Consider the following 13,688-nt stretch of genomic DNA (forward strand, 5'->3'; position numbering starts at 1 on the left):
GGAGGAAATGAGAACAGAGTAGCAAAGAAGAGGGAACGGCTCGCCGGGGAACGCTTGGTCCTCCCCCGCCGTCCGCCGACGAGCCGCCTCGTGTCTCGCCGGCGCATGCCTTCTAGAAAAAGAATCATTTGCCTCTCTTGCGTAAAGACATTCTGTGAGCGCGACGTGTGTGTCACTTTGTGGAACAGTTCCACTGGAACTCTAGATGATGGTTCTGTCGATCTCAATAGGGATGGGGTTGTACAGAGGTGTGTACAGTGTGTAGGTGTAGATGTCTGTCCTTTGGGTATGAGTGAGCTTATGGGCAGGAAAAAAAGCAGAAGGAATGAACTTCTGAAAAGAAAAGAGACATTCAGAATATGGGAAGAACAACTAGATTTCTTATTTATTTGTACTATTTACATTTTCACCAGGCAGTACATGACTCGATAACAGTAACATAGTTGATTTTCTACATGCAGCCAGGCAGGTAATTCAACTATATACACCAGGGCCATGGATGTTGGTCAGCACTCAGCAGCCGCACTCCAGGTGCTGCTGTTTTTCACATCCTGGTAGATGACACTGCTACAGCGACTACTGCTATATTACTTGCTAAGCGATTCTGATAAGGGGTTGCTGCAGGTTTTTCAACAGGTTCATCTTAGACACACGTCTTAAAACCTCGCAGACAACACCTTCAAATCGCGCCTACCCAAAAATATAGTTGGCTTTGGTTCAGATGCTAGATATGAGTATTGTTGCGTTGGAAGGGTTACTATCACAGTCATTCTGCTGATGATGCCTCGGCCCTTCTCCGCATCCGAGCTCCCCACGACAGATTCTCTTCTGAATCCTTTGTCATGCTCCTTCTCTTCAGCTCCGTGATCTGGTCTTCCCATGATCTTCTCCAGCCAGATTTCTCTTCATGGTCCTGTACACATGGACAGCAAATTGGTGAGGAAAGTCCAAAACAGAGCTTCAGGGAGTTGAAGCTTGGAAAACAGAATAACAAGTAATGGCTGAGAATTGCCATAGACATTGTCAACTTCATGAATGATTCTCCTGTAAGGACTAAGGACTGATATAATCCATCAGAATAGAAAGATAAACTTTGATCCATCAATTCTCAGTCTTACACGTAAGGCAGTACCTTCCAACTTGTTTCCCAGATAATCTAATGCTGACGTAGATGAAAACGACACCTCCAAACTCTTCTGCATGTTGCTAGTCACTCATTATCCATCCCCTACTTGTACTGTTTTGTGATTGAGAAAATTCCTGTCCATTCCTATCCATATGTTTATCGCATTAGGGAGAAATACCGTTCATTGGATTTGTATGTATGTCAAACAATATGGTGAATGTTCGGACACTCCTTGCTTATATTTATTTTTTGTAGTATAGAATTGACCAATCTTTCAAGCATGGTAAAGTTAAAGGCAGCCTTCAAAAACCAAAATTCACAGTGAGCCCCAAACCACAAGGAATGTTCCCAAAAGACCCACAAAAAACTCTATTCAATATCTTAGATCATCAGTCATTCAGTACTTCACCAATCGGCCATCTTACGTGTAACTTCTGAATCCACATATAAATGACATGCCATGTCAAGGAAATTATGTGTTTTACAAGTTTTAAAGTTGCATAGAACAAAGATTTAATCAAACTAAAGTCCACCTAAAATATGCCCCTATTGCTATGGGAGCAGGCCTTATTAACTATGAGCATCAATGCGAAAGTCACCCTTTAACAAACTGATTAGTCGGGGCCATCTAGATTCACAGCTTCATACAAGTTGCAGTTCACTCAGGATGTATATGCTTGAACTGCTATTAAGGACTGAGGCTGAAACAACTAAATTGCTTTCCATAACAGCACCAAAAGGATCCAGATCCTACAACCAGAAGAACCAACGAGTCTCTCACGCACAGATCAAAGATCTGAACTCTGCAAACACCCTCCAGGCTCCAGCCTCGATTGGAATCCCAACGAATTCCAGACAGAGAGACCTCCGCTGAAATGTTCGAGCTCCATAAAGTTCAGTAAATTCGCCTCGCCTAGAAATTAGGCAGAATTTACACATGTTTTCAAGTGACTACGCCAGTAGCTTCCTCTCCAATTCAGAATCTAAAATTAAATTGGTTCAAGGTTCAACCCAAGAGCAGACAAATCAATCGTTATCATGACTAAGAGATTACACCCCACTAGCAATCGGAGTAGCACGCAATGCAATCGGGGCGCCAACGCCAGACAAACACGAGTAGCAAGTGAGGAGAGCCGTGACCCCACCTGGTGGTGGTAGTAGGCGCGCTGGGCACGAGAGCCGGAGAAGGCGAGGCGGCAGACGCCACGGGCGAGCGCGCGGTCGTAGCTGGCGCGGCGGCTCGGGTCGGAGAGCGTCTCGTAGGCCTCCTGCACCTCGATGAAGCGGCGGGTGTTCTCCGCCGCGGCGCCCGGCGGGGACACGTCCGGGTGGTACTTGAGCGCCAGCCGCCTGTAGGCCGCCCGGACCTCATCGGGGCTCCCCTCCGCCGAGATTCCGAGCAGGTCGTAGAACGTCCGCGCCGTCGTCTCCTGCTCCTGCTCCTCTGTTCGCACGCCGCCGCTCTCCCGCCGGACGCCCTGCGCGCGCAGGCGCAGCCGTAGCGCCACCGGCCGTGGGATGGTCCACGGTCGCCGGAACGCGACGCAGCCGGAACCCGTGGGGAGGGCGGCGGGGACCGTGGCGGCGGCGGCGGCCGCGGAGGAAGTGGAGGGAGTGGCGGCGAGGTGGGGCATGTGGTTTCCTTGCTGCGCTTCGCTTGCGCTTGGTGGTTTGGTTTCTTCGGTGGGTGCCGGGTTGGCTGCCGCAGCTATTAGCGCCAAGAAATATCTTTAAAAAATCGATGGACCCCACCTCCAGTGCGAAACAGACGATACACCACCAGCGGCGCCGTGCGAAAATTTGGAGAGTTTTCCTCAAATTACGTGAGAATTGCTAAATTTCGCAATCTCATGTCTTAAAATAAAAGAGAACCGCTTTATCTCGCTCGGAATTTCAGATTCTTCCTCCATAAGTCATTTTCGCTGCAAATGGCCACCTCTTCTCGGTCGTGTTGCTAAAACTATCCTCAAGGCACGAACTTTAACCTATTCAACCTGTTTTTAATAAATTTGGAACTGGCAATGCATTCGTTATTGAAGCTTGGCACCTTTTTTTTTAGGAATTTCACAAACCAAGTTTTTACAAGAGTTTAAACTTTGTCGCATCTGAGCATACCATAATTCTTTGTCGTCCATCAGCTTATGAGGTGTAGGATAGAGTGGTTAAGGGCCTAAATATTTGCATAGAAATTTCAAGGATCAAGCTCAAGAAAAAGGCCAGCCAGGCTAAAATTTAATATGACTTCTTCCCATGTGATAAGGGTCATGATTGTTTCTTGGAGTATCCGTTTGTTTCGTCACGCAAAACATAACCGACTAAGACACAAATCATGCCACGGAAGACTTTGCTATTAAACTAAGCATGCTAATCAGTATTTTTCTCCAATACAGCACATTCGCTTGTCACAAGGTATCATTAAAAAAAACGCGATGCGATTATTAACATGAAAGAAAAGGGAATTCTTCTATATGGTTTCAGTACACGTCATTGATTGTTAACTGCAGCTTAAATGTTTTTAAAACATAGTAGTACAAACACTCACACCCGTACATATAAGCCGACTGAAAAGCTGAAACGGCTGATTTGTTGTGAGAGGAAAACACTGTTTGGTGGCTGATAAGCCGGCTGAATAAGCAGAAGCGAACATGCCTGTAGCTACATCTGCTTAAAATAAGTGACGTTTGGATACTGAGGTATATGGAGATATTTTGCAAGCCTGGCAAAACCATCAATTTAGACCATTGCATGCACCATCCACATTATTTGGAGTAGGATTTGAAATCTCCAGAAACTCCCTGTCTGCAAAGTAGTGCAAATTTGACAGTAAACAATGTACTCACTCCGGTTACAATACCTCTTGTGTTTACTGTTTACATTTACTGTTTAGGGACATAGGAACAAGAACGATGCCTTTGAGTCGTTACATTAATTAAAAAATATTACTACTTTATATATAATTTAACTTCAATATTGTGGATCTGGTGAACACTACTTTGCAGTTGAGCTGCATCCATGGACTATAGTATATAAAAGGACCGGCGAAGATGTCAACATTCAAGATATAATTGTTTACTTCAGATTTTGATTCCTCTCATTGATCATGTCATTTTTATACAATTTGCATTCGCATCGCCTAGATCTGATATGAACTTTGTACATGTTAGGTGAGGATTCTCGTATAGCCGCCTCAAAAAAGAGATTTGAATGCGACCACGACCTCGTCTGTTTTCCTCTGGCTCTACTATGCAAAGCCTTGAAAATTCTCCAGAGCCATCATTAGTCACATTTGTCCTGTTTAACCACAGTGAAAATCTGTGATTTTGTTTTAAAATGCATGATTATGGTTTGCTTTCTCATTGTTTCTAATATCAAACGGCCGAGAGTGAAGACACGGCTTCCTTCCGACTTTAACGTGCACCAAGCACTAGTGCTCCACTGCCGCACTAACGCGTTGAGAGGAACAGGACAACGAATGCTCGTACTAACCGAAGGTGGTCGTTGTCATTGCCGTCGACGTTGTTAACGTACAGTACGTGATTATACTAGTGACATGCTCCATTTAGGGGACAAATTGTAGTGTCAATGTAATCATTTAACATGGTGAAGGTAAATGATTGGTCTCTTTTCCTTGGAACTGAAGGAGCAAAGGAGGTGCCTCTCATCCATAGATGATGTTATGCAGAAGCATTTTTAGCCTGTTCGCTTCAGCTTATTCAGCCGGCTTATCAGCCACCAAACAGTATTTTCCTCTCACAACAAATCAGCCGTTTCAGCTTTTCGGCCGGCTTATAAGCTGAAGCGAACATGCCCTTTGATTTTTGAGACAAGATAGAAGTAAGCTTTGCAATGAACAAAACAAAATTGGTTTAAAAGGCAGACAGCTTAGCTTAGCTCGATGCAGCGAGCACACAAGGCTCACGTGCAGCTACGATGCAGAACACAATCTTTATTCCTCAGACAACACACGGCTCACGCGCAGCTACGATGCCGCCCACCTCCGATGTAGCACCCCAAAACAATCTTTTATCCCTGAGCACAAAGCCAAAAACAGACAGAGCAGAACGAAAAGGGAACATCACGGAATTGTTCAGACTTCAAAAAATACCAGACCTGCAAAACTAAAATGCTAGCAAACCGTCCATGCGAATTTGGCAAACACTGCCATAATTCCAAGTCCTAAATTGGTCCCATAAAAGGATGGAAATAGAATAACCTCAATGCACAACACAGTGTAGATGCAGAATCACAGGCAAGATTGAGGATTCTGGGCTGAACACCTACCAAAGGTCCTATTCGGTGGGTCAGATGGTGCTACTGTTTCTAACCAAGAGGATAGCATTATTCATTACTACATCCATAACACAAACCCATACCTTCTCAAAGTGAATAGACTCCCCTCAAGACAGACGCCAATGGCAATCCCCTTTGAAAAACCTGCACAGGTTTTCCAGTATGACAGCACCAGTTACAGAAGGGTAAGGTGCAATCTCAGTGTATACTGTCTAAACAGCAAAACTAAAATGAAGAATAATAGAAAGATGTAAGGAAAGCAACACAATTGTTCAAAGGTACGCTGCTTATCTCTGGAGCTAGCAAGGCACAACTCGAATAGGGTCGATTGCCTCACATCAGTCACTTACACTGGCTTCTGAGGCAGAACCCTGTCACTCAAAAGGAAAAAAAGAGGAAAAGAAACAGACAAACGAAAAGCAATGAATGCCAAGGCATATTGAGAAAGCAATTCTATGCAGACAGGATAACTTAAGCAGTAGACAGGATGATGGATAAAACCTATATCACAATTCCCTGTGTTTTCCAAATGTAGCTTAACCAACCTTTCAAACCATAACTGATACAAGATACACATGGTAATAACCAGATGAAAATATAAGGCAGTACTTTCAGCAAACTAAGTGCATCAGAAGGTGTTACAGTATACGGACAAGCATATTTGGACCATTTCACTAGCCAAAGCATTCCGATTCAAAAGTAACATAGCCTAGAAGTTAAGTTGTTTGTAGTCTTGTATACGGACTTTACTTTGAGTAAGTGTGTACTCCCTTGTATCTTCACTCGACATCCCAGAAATGAGCTCCAACAACTCTTCACAGAATCATGAGCCTGAAACGACAAATATGTGGTTGGTTTCGACCTCACTGTATGAAATCACCTTACAAGCTCCAGTTTTACATTTAGAAAGTTCACTCCAAGGAACAAATCTCGAGTTAATGAAGAATACATTTTAATATATCAGATGAACACTCCGAAAGTTGTCCGAAGATCTTCATACCCTGCAAATAAAACTCCTAAATCAGAAAGGAAGATAATAAACACCAGTTCAGCGTTCTGCATCATCATCAATCAAGTGATACTGTGATCAGCCAGCTGGATGAAACAGCAGCCACCATGTAAACACTGGTTGCTATCATATAGCAGATTCTTCAGTGGCCCCTAAAGAGCCATCTACTCCAGCTTCATGTTTCCCATTAATATCAGCTACAGCAGCACACACATCATTTTTTTCATCCTCTTCCAAACCACCATCATGTCTAGATTTCTTATGGTTACTACTATTGTTCAGATCAGATTCTGTTGAGCTCCTCTTATGTGCAACAATTGAAGTATCCACCTTTCTATCTTCAACTGGATCCTGTACAGAACGTTCATCCTTGTCAACTCTACGAGATCTTTCTGCTTCACCCTTTACAGACCTTTCATCTTTGTCACCTCTGTTACCTCTATGGGATCTTTCCACTTCATCCTTTACAGAACTTCCATCTTTGTCACCTCTGTTACCTCTATGGGATTTTTCTACTTCATCTTTTACAGACCTTTCATCTTTGTCACCTCTGTTACCTCTATGGGATCGTTCCACTTCATCCTTTACAGACCTTTCATGTTTGTCACCTCTGTTACCTCTATGAGATCTTCTTTTGTCATCCTGAATCTCAGACCTTCTGCTGTCCTTTTTATCACTGTGACGATGTTTTCTCTCAGGAGATCTGGATCTTGAATGCCTACTGCGGCGAGAATGGCGGTCACGAGTTGGTGATGATTTGCTTCCTTTATGGTGTCGTGGTGATCTTGAACCAGCCCGAGTTGACCTTGATTTTGATGGACTTATACTTTCTTCTCTTTGTTGCTTGGGTGACCGAGAATCATCTCTGGAGGGTTTCTTATGCCTTGGACTTTTACTTCTGCTCCTGTTTCTCCTTGAACTAGACGAATGATGATCACGGGATCGGTCGCTCTCTCTCCTTCCAGACCTGGTATGCCTGTCCCTATCGTCCCTATGTGATCGATCACTACCATACTTAGAGTGGCGAGATCTTGATGGTGAACGTGATCGACGTTCCCTTGACCGTCTAATTGGGGGGGAGTAGGAGCGGGATCGCCTGCTCCTACGGTACTTGATAGGTGATCTTGACCGAGATTTTGATCTACGAGTAGTGGGTGATGGTGATCTGTAAATCAAATAAACCAGTTAGGCATAAGTGCATGATATGTAGGAAGGAAAAGCAATCAATCAGTTGCTTTCTTCCCTAAAGTTGATAAACATCTAGAATGAAAAGCAGGAAAATTACCATCAAATAATGCAGCCAAACCAAAATTACAAAAGAAGTAATACTGCTGCAAGGTCCTAAACTGAGAGATCTCTAGTTCTATAGCACAAAATTATATTTAATGTGGATATGCCAGAATACCTAGGGGTACATAAATTATAAACAAATGAGACAAGAAACCCACACATTCATGTTATCAGTTTCAGACTTGTGCATAAGGTTTATTCCCTATCCTCTGTAACATAAATTTTTATTCACAAGGTTTAGTGTCCCTTCTTTGATTTCAGTAACTCATGAAATGTTGAGTAGGCATTAACTCTCCACCAATTTGCAGCCTACCATAAAGTTTATATGCCAAGCAACAAAACAAATGATTTGAAACTAAATACTCTTCAGAATAAAGCATGAGTTTTCAAATAGCAAATGACAATCTCATCCATGCTATCCAAAAGAGGCATAGGAGTTATCAGGGAAAAATGATCAATTTTCTGGTCCCATCTCAAAATATAAATCTAAATGTATACTACAATCAGGTCAATGCAATCATCCTGTCACCAAGATATTAGAAGTCACCAGGAGTTCTTCCAAAACCAGACTGATGCAATATTTATAGTTATTATTGTACAAGTGTAGAAATCGAATATGAGTAAGAAGGCAAAATAAAAGAATACCTTGACTTCCCTTTGGCATCCTTTTCTGCCACATTATCCCCACCAAATCCCTCAGCCTTCAACTTCCTGCTTATCTCAGCAGCCCTTGCTGCAGCTGCTTCAGTGGCAGATTTCATAGTGGCCGCACGTGCAGCAGCCTGTTGGGTTGCTATTGACTGTTGCATTAATAGAGCCTGCTGGAATTGCATCTGTTGCAACTGAACAGCTTGTTGCATCATCATAGGCAAGTTATTATTAGCTTTAGGAGGAAGAGATTTAGCCATCTCCACATTCAATGGACGACCACCAACATTCGTGTTATTGAGTTGCAATGCTGCAGTTGCTTCTTCAGGTTTAGAGTACTCGACATAAGCAAAATGTTTCGAATCCGTGATGGTACAATCGACAACTTTACCACATACCCCAAATAGCTGCTTAATATAATCCACACTAAGAATTGGACTCAGGTTGCTAATTTGAACAATTTTCTTTAGGGCATCAGCTTCAGCAGCTTTATCCATTGAGCCTACAAGGATACAATATACAAGTGAGCAACAGACTGGCAACATGAAAAATAAATACCATTAACTGCATATTACAATTTAGAGTAGCACACTTGATTAAATTAAAAGAACCAGTTGCAAAGCCCACAACTTAATTTGCTAGGTTGAGTTACCATCTTAGTCAGGTGTGAAAAATTTCATTGCATATATAGAAAAATAATGGATATCAAGCAACAATAGCAGTACTAAGCAACAGTGATACTGCAATAATGATACTATTCAGCTACTAAATTTGTGATATGATGAAAATAGTGAGCCAACAATGCTATGACATCCACCGCATTTGGCACAACAATACAACATACTACCTAAGCATACTTTCTGTTGCTTGCCATTAGTTGCCAAAATTATAAATCCATGAACTTTCAAAACAAATAACCTCCTACCTTTCCCGTTCCCAGTTCAACATTAGATCACCTAGTAATATTCCTAATATGTGTCTGGAAGGAATCATTACCTGAAGCATCTCCTGAGGCTTTAGCCTGCGCAGCATGTGCCTGCAGTGCCTGGGCAGCCATGATGGCTTGTGCGGCTGCCATGGCTGCCGCAGATGGTGCCATGGGTGTGTTGCCAAAGGCACTGACAGACGATGTAGCCGCAAGCAACGTCATCAGCAGCTGCTGCGGCGGGTGGGTGAATTTACACTCAGTGTCTGATTTTGTGCACCTCCCATTCACGTAGTCCCGGCATATCTCCCCCAGCGAGGCACCAACCCCGGGAAGGACAACTCCACCAGATGAACCAGTGGAGGAGCTAGGCATGGCCCCAAGGAGGCTGGGGAATGCACTGGAGGGCGCGCCTGTGTAGTTGGGCATGTTGGGCATGGTCTGGTTGACCATATTGGGGTAGGCGGAGCTGACGGCCGGTAGCGTGGAGGGGAAAGCAGACGTGGGTGTGGCGGTGGAGCCGCTGAAGAAGACGGGGAAGGGACTCCCCATGACGGGGGAGCCGTCGAGCTCTACGTGGACCATGTAGTTGCCGCGCTTGGGGACGGCGTAGGTCACCGTGTAGGATCCGTCCCCGTTGTCCTTGACAGCGCCGTCGAGGTCGTCCCCGCCGACTCCCGCAGCAGGGGAGACACGCACGCGCACGCGCGCACCGCCGGCGGTGAGCCTCCGGCTGTGGCGGTCCTTGGCGACGACGGTGAAGGTGGCGGGCGTGCCGGCAGATCCGCCGGCGATGCCAGGCCCCGCCGCGGAGCACTTGGACGGGTCGACCGGGCCGGGCGGGGCCGGGGCGTCGTCGTCCGAGCCGGGGGAGGCTGGCTCGTCCGGGGAAGGCGGGGCGGGGTCGGGGTCCTGGTCGTCGTCGCCGGACCCGGCGGCGGCCAGCGCCTTGAAGGTGGCGTCGAAGGCGGCCTTGGCGGCGGCGGCCGTCTCGGCCTCGGACTTGAGCTTGGCCTCCTCGGCCTGGCGCACCCAGATGGGCTTGGGCGCCGCCATGGGAGCGCGGCTGCCGCTGCTCTGACCTAGTCCGCCTAGATGCTCCTCCTGAGCGCTGCGGGTCGGCTAGGGTTTGGTGGAGGAGGGGGAGCAGATGCGGCAGATCGAGGGAGAGGCCGGGGAAGAAGAGGAGGCGGAGTCGGATGAGGCAACAAAGGGAAAGGCAGCCGCCGGGAGAGGAGGGATTCTCTCCGGAATCTGGGGGCAAAGCACCCATCCAAGACGGCCCAGCCCAACTGGCCCAATAGGCCCAATAATAAAGGTATTCCACGGACATTTCCGCCCCTTTGCCTGCCTGCTGCGGACGGAGCTCTAGTACACACTACGGCGAGGAACATGGCGCCGCCGCCCGAACCCCGGCGCCCGTACAAGCGCCCGGCCATCTCCGACCAGCAGCGCCGCCGCGAGCTCGCCCTCCAGGCGCAGTCCTCCCGGCGTGCCGACGCCCAGGCGCGCGCCCGCGCCCTCGCCAGCTCCCTCCTCACCACCCCGACCCCTCCTGCGGCCGCCCATCGCCACGAAGAGGAGGACGAGCATGAGGAGGAGGAGCAGGAGCACACCGTCGCCGACGTCGCTGCGGTCGCATCCAAGCTCCGCGGCTCCGAAGCGCGCCGGTGGTTCGCTCGCCAGATCATGCTCCCGGAGTGGATGGTCGACGCCCCGCCCCACCTTGCCAGCGACTGGTCCGTCCCCTACTTTCCCCAACTCTCCTTCTGACTAACCTACTGTTTCAATTTGATTTATTCAATTTGGTACTGTTTGATGCTCTATTCTCCTCCAAAGATACCTCCGTTCCCCTTGATATATCAACAAAAATCCTTAGCGTAATGTCTTTAAATGTTCAACTAGGTATTGTGACTGACGAAATAAGAGGGATTGACGCTGCTGCAATGTTTTTCTTTCATGTACTAGGCATGTTTTTGCCAGGCCTTCTGGGAAACGATGCTTGGTTGTGTCTTCCAATGGCATGACAATTAGCAGGGCGCGAAACGGATCAATCCTTCACCGGTTCCCTTCTGCTCTACCAAATGGATCAAAGAGAGACATATCTGGCCCAGCAAGCTCCTACTCCATACTCGATTGCATTTTTCATGAGGTACCCAGACCTAATTGTTTTCCTTTGATCTTTTATGCCTCTTGCTTGTAGGCCTATTTCTAAATTCTAATGGCCTATCATGTGGTGCAGCCTGATCAAACATACTATATCATTGACATGATTTGTTGGCGTGGCTATTCACTGTATGATTGCACTGCCGAGTTCAGGTTTTTTTGGGTAAACTCTAAGCTCACAGAAACTTCAGCTGGTGATCCTCCATCAACATACCATCGATATAGATTCAGTGCTGTCCCAATATATGAGTGCACTCTTGAGGGTCTTCAAGCAGCTTACTCTGGGAGCACACCTTATGTCAAAGATGGCTTGCTGTTTTACAACAAGTATATTCCTTGTTCCCTCCCAATTATATCCTCATATTTGTCAGATATCTCTCTCAACCATTCTCAAAATCTGTTTGTTTTGCAATCAGGCATGCACATTATCAAGCTGGCATCACACCCCTTACACTAGTATGGAAAGATGAAACTTGTAGCCAATATGTTATTGATACTGACGGCAAAGGAGAAATTCCAAATGAGCAGCACGTATGTTTCTCTATTCTTAGTGTGCAGTGCATTTACTGTGAGAATTTTCCTTCTGTATTTTCTAACTATTAAAGAAAAGATACTTTTAATCATTATCTTTTAACTCTGTGACTGCTATTGTTTCGCACCTTGTTTATTTTCCCCACTGTGTCTTCATGTACTATCAGCTTGTGTTGGAATTGCAAGAGGATGGAAAGCTAGTAACATCTGACGACCCTCCAGTCGTGTTTGGTAGCTTGGACAACGAATTCATACAGAAGGTATTGCTTTGAATTTCTAACAAAAGAAGTAAGAAACATGTGGAATCACACATCGCAATGCCCTTCCCTGTTTATAAGAACTTGCATGGTGCCCCAAGCTTCTATTTGTTGAAATTTGTACTTATAAGAACTTGCATGGTGTCCTAATTGGGTAATTCTGGTCATCTGCATTCTTTTACATTATGCTTCTTTATTGCATCAGTGATTCACTTAGTCTAAACACTAAAAGTTTTAGATTTCTTTTTATGATTACCTGTATGTTTTTTCGTATCTGCAAATGTTTGGGGCATTAAATTTATATGATTCTACAGTCAAACCTGCGAGCAGGGAATCTTCTCCGCTTTGCTGTAAGAGACGAGAGTGTGAAACTTGTTGATGGAAAGATGCAGATTGGTGAGCTGCAGTTTGTTGGAAAGCCAAATCGTGCTCGTGCTTTCGCTGACAGCCATTCGAAAGTAAGTTCTGACATCAGAATGCACTAATACTTCAAACAATTTCCATTCATCACATCTTCCTATGTTTGTCATCTTGTATGTTCAGGCTTTGTTCCAGTATGCTGCAAGGCGTGCTCCTCTGAGAATTGATGATCTGGTTGCTTCCATTCAATCAAACAATATGGAACTTGAATCCACAGATGTTGAAATGCAAGATTAAAGTGAGAGGATTGTCTATGCAATTTCGTTTTTTAGACAGTGCATCGTTCTGTTCATTAGTTGACCTCTTCTGCAATTTCTTGTTCCTCGAGTATTTTTTTTGTCCATGTGTAATGAGAATCTTTTCAGAGGGTATACATGTGCTAATATTTACTGTTTGATTGGATTCAGGATTGGGCTTTGTTATCACTAATGCAACAGATGAATGCCAATACAAAGCTAGAGTGAAGGGGCTGCAAAAGGTATGCCTGTCTCCTGTCTGCGTTGTTGAGCTAGATGCTTCATGCACGTACTTTCTCTGGCATCACTTGATACATAGATCATTTTGTGATGAAATTTTAGGACAAGGAATTTGATGAAATGCAAAAGGTCTTGAATATACTCTTTCAACTTGGCTGCCTCTGACTTGCTAAATTGTTAACTGTGCCGGTTACATATAAAAATTCTGAAATTAGGTCCTTCCCTTTTGGAGATAACACATTTGTGCATATGGCAGGTTGCATATCCGTAATTCATAAGATATCAGCAAATGTAGTGATTGTCTGAAACCCGTGGTTTTCAGGGAGTGGCGCGTTCCAGGTCTGATAGATATTAGTACCTCAAGACCTGCAAAAGGAAAGGGGGTTAAACAGTGTAGCACGAGTTTGTGGAGTGAACATTGATTTGACATCTACATGGGATGCACTGTGTAATGCAATTCAACTTGTGAAGTATGTTCGTCCTGAGTTTGCAATCTATGACATTCTGATAGCCGAAAAATGCTCAAAGGAAATGTGATGCTTTTGCGTCC

At 45.2% G+C, this 13,688-nt stretch overlaps 4 protein-coding genes across 19 annotated transcripts in view; 1 reads left to right on the forward strand and 3 right to left on the reverse strand.

The window, feature by feature from the left end:
* Window positions 1–358: 358 nt before the first annotated feature.
* Window positions 359–2,839, reverse strand: LOC101755696 (chaperone protein dnaJ 20, chloroplastic). Of its 2 annotated transcripts, XR_002677557.1 has the most exons (3): window positions 2,272–2,839; window positions 1,133–1,270; window positions 549–913 (listed from the first exon to the last, which is right to left on the reverse strand). XR_002677557.1 is itself a non-coding variant. In XM_004967838.3 (2 exons), the coding sequence occupies exons 1-2, from the start codon at window positions 2,758–2,760 to the stop codon at window positions 767–769; spliced, it is 636 nt and encodes a 211-aa protein (XP_004967895.1). In that variant the 5' UTR covers window positions 2,761–2,831; the 3' UTR covers window positions 359–766. The 2 variants fall into 2 exon arrangements, 1 of the variants encoding a protein (XP_004967895.1); XM_004967838.3 differs by lacking the exon at window positions 1,133–1,270 and having other exon boundaries at window positions 359–913; window positions 2,272–2,831.
* A 1,858-nt stretch (window positions 2,840–4,697) lies between these two features.
* LOC101756243 (splicing regulatory glutamine/lysine-rich protein 1) lies at window positions 4,698–10,512 on the reverse strand. Of its 14 annotated transcripts, none has more exons than XR_002677882.1 (6): window positions 9,360–10,344; window positions 8,361–8,865; window positions 6,417–7,590; window positions 6,167–6,247; window positions 5,767–5,787; window positions 4,698–5,560 (listed from the first exon to the last, which is right to left on the reverse strand). XR_002677882.1 is itself a non-coding variant. In XM_022827074.1 (3 exons), the coding sequence occupies exons 1-3, from the start codon at window positions 10,342–10,344 to the stop codon at window positions 6,552–6,554; spliced, it is 2,529 nt and encodes an 842-aa protein (XP_022682809.1). In that variant the 5' UTR covers window positions 10,345–10,512; the 3' UTR covers window positions 4,766–6,551. The 14 variants fall into 14 exon arrangements, 1 of the variants encoding a protein (XP_022682809.1); XR_002677879.1 differs by having other exon boundaries at window positions 6,366–7,590; XR_002677878.1 differs by having other exon boundaries at window positions 4,762–5,155; window positions 5,500–5,560; window positions 6,167–7,590.
* Window positions 10,513–10,624: 112 nt separating this feature from the next.
* LOC101757848 (snurportin-1) lies at window positions 10,625–13,663 on the forward strand. Of its 2 annotated transcripts, none has more exons than XM_012846275.3 (9): window positions 10,625–11,027; window positions 11,257–11,440; window positions 11,531–11,781; window positions 11,871–11,985; window positions 12,153–12,245; window positions 12,557–12,700; window positions 12,786–12,900; window positions 13,070–13,140; window positions 13,395–13,663. In XM_012846275.3, the coding sequence occupies exons 1-7, from the start codon at window positions 10,681–10,683 to the stop codon at window positions 12,897–12,899; spliced, it is 1,248 nt and encodes a 415-aa protein (XP_012701729.1). In that variant the 5' UTR covers window positions 10,625–10,680; the 3' UTR covers window position 12,900; window positions 13,070–13,140; window positions 13,395–13,663. The 2 variants fall into 2 exon arrangements, with proteins under 2 accessions (XP_012701729.1, XP_004967897.1); XM_004967840.4 differs by having other exon boundaries at window positions 13,461–13,663.
* Window positions 13,255–13,688, reverse strand: part of LOC101758266 — a 7,005-nt gene continuing 6,571 nt past the window's right edge. Inside the window, 2 exon segments of the mRNA XM_014805285.2 lie at window positions 13,255–13,475; window positions 13,478–13,504. Coding sequence (XP_014660771.1) covers window positions 13,411–13,475; window positions 13,478–13,504 — 92 coding nt within the window. The 3' untranslated portion in view covers window positions 13,255–13,410.

This window comes from Setaria italica, chromosome V, assembly GCF_000263155.2.
Source record: "Setaria italica strain Yugu1 chromosome V, Setaria_italica_v2.0, whole genome shotgun sequence".
Lineage (NCBI taxonomy): Eukaryota > Viridiplantae > Streptophyta > Magnoliopsida > Poales > Poaceae > Setaria > Setaria italica.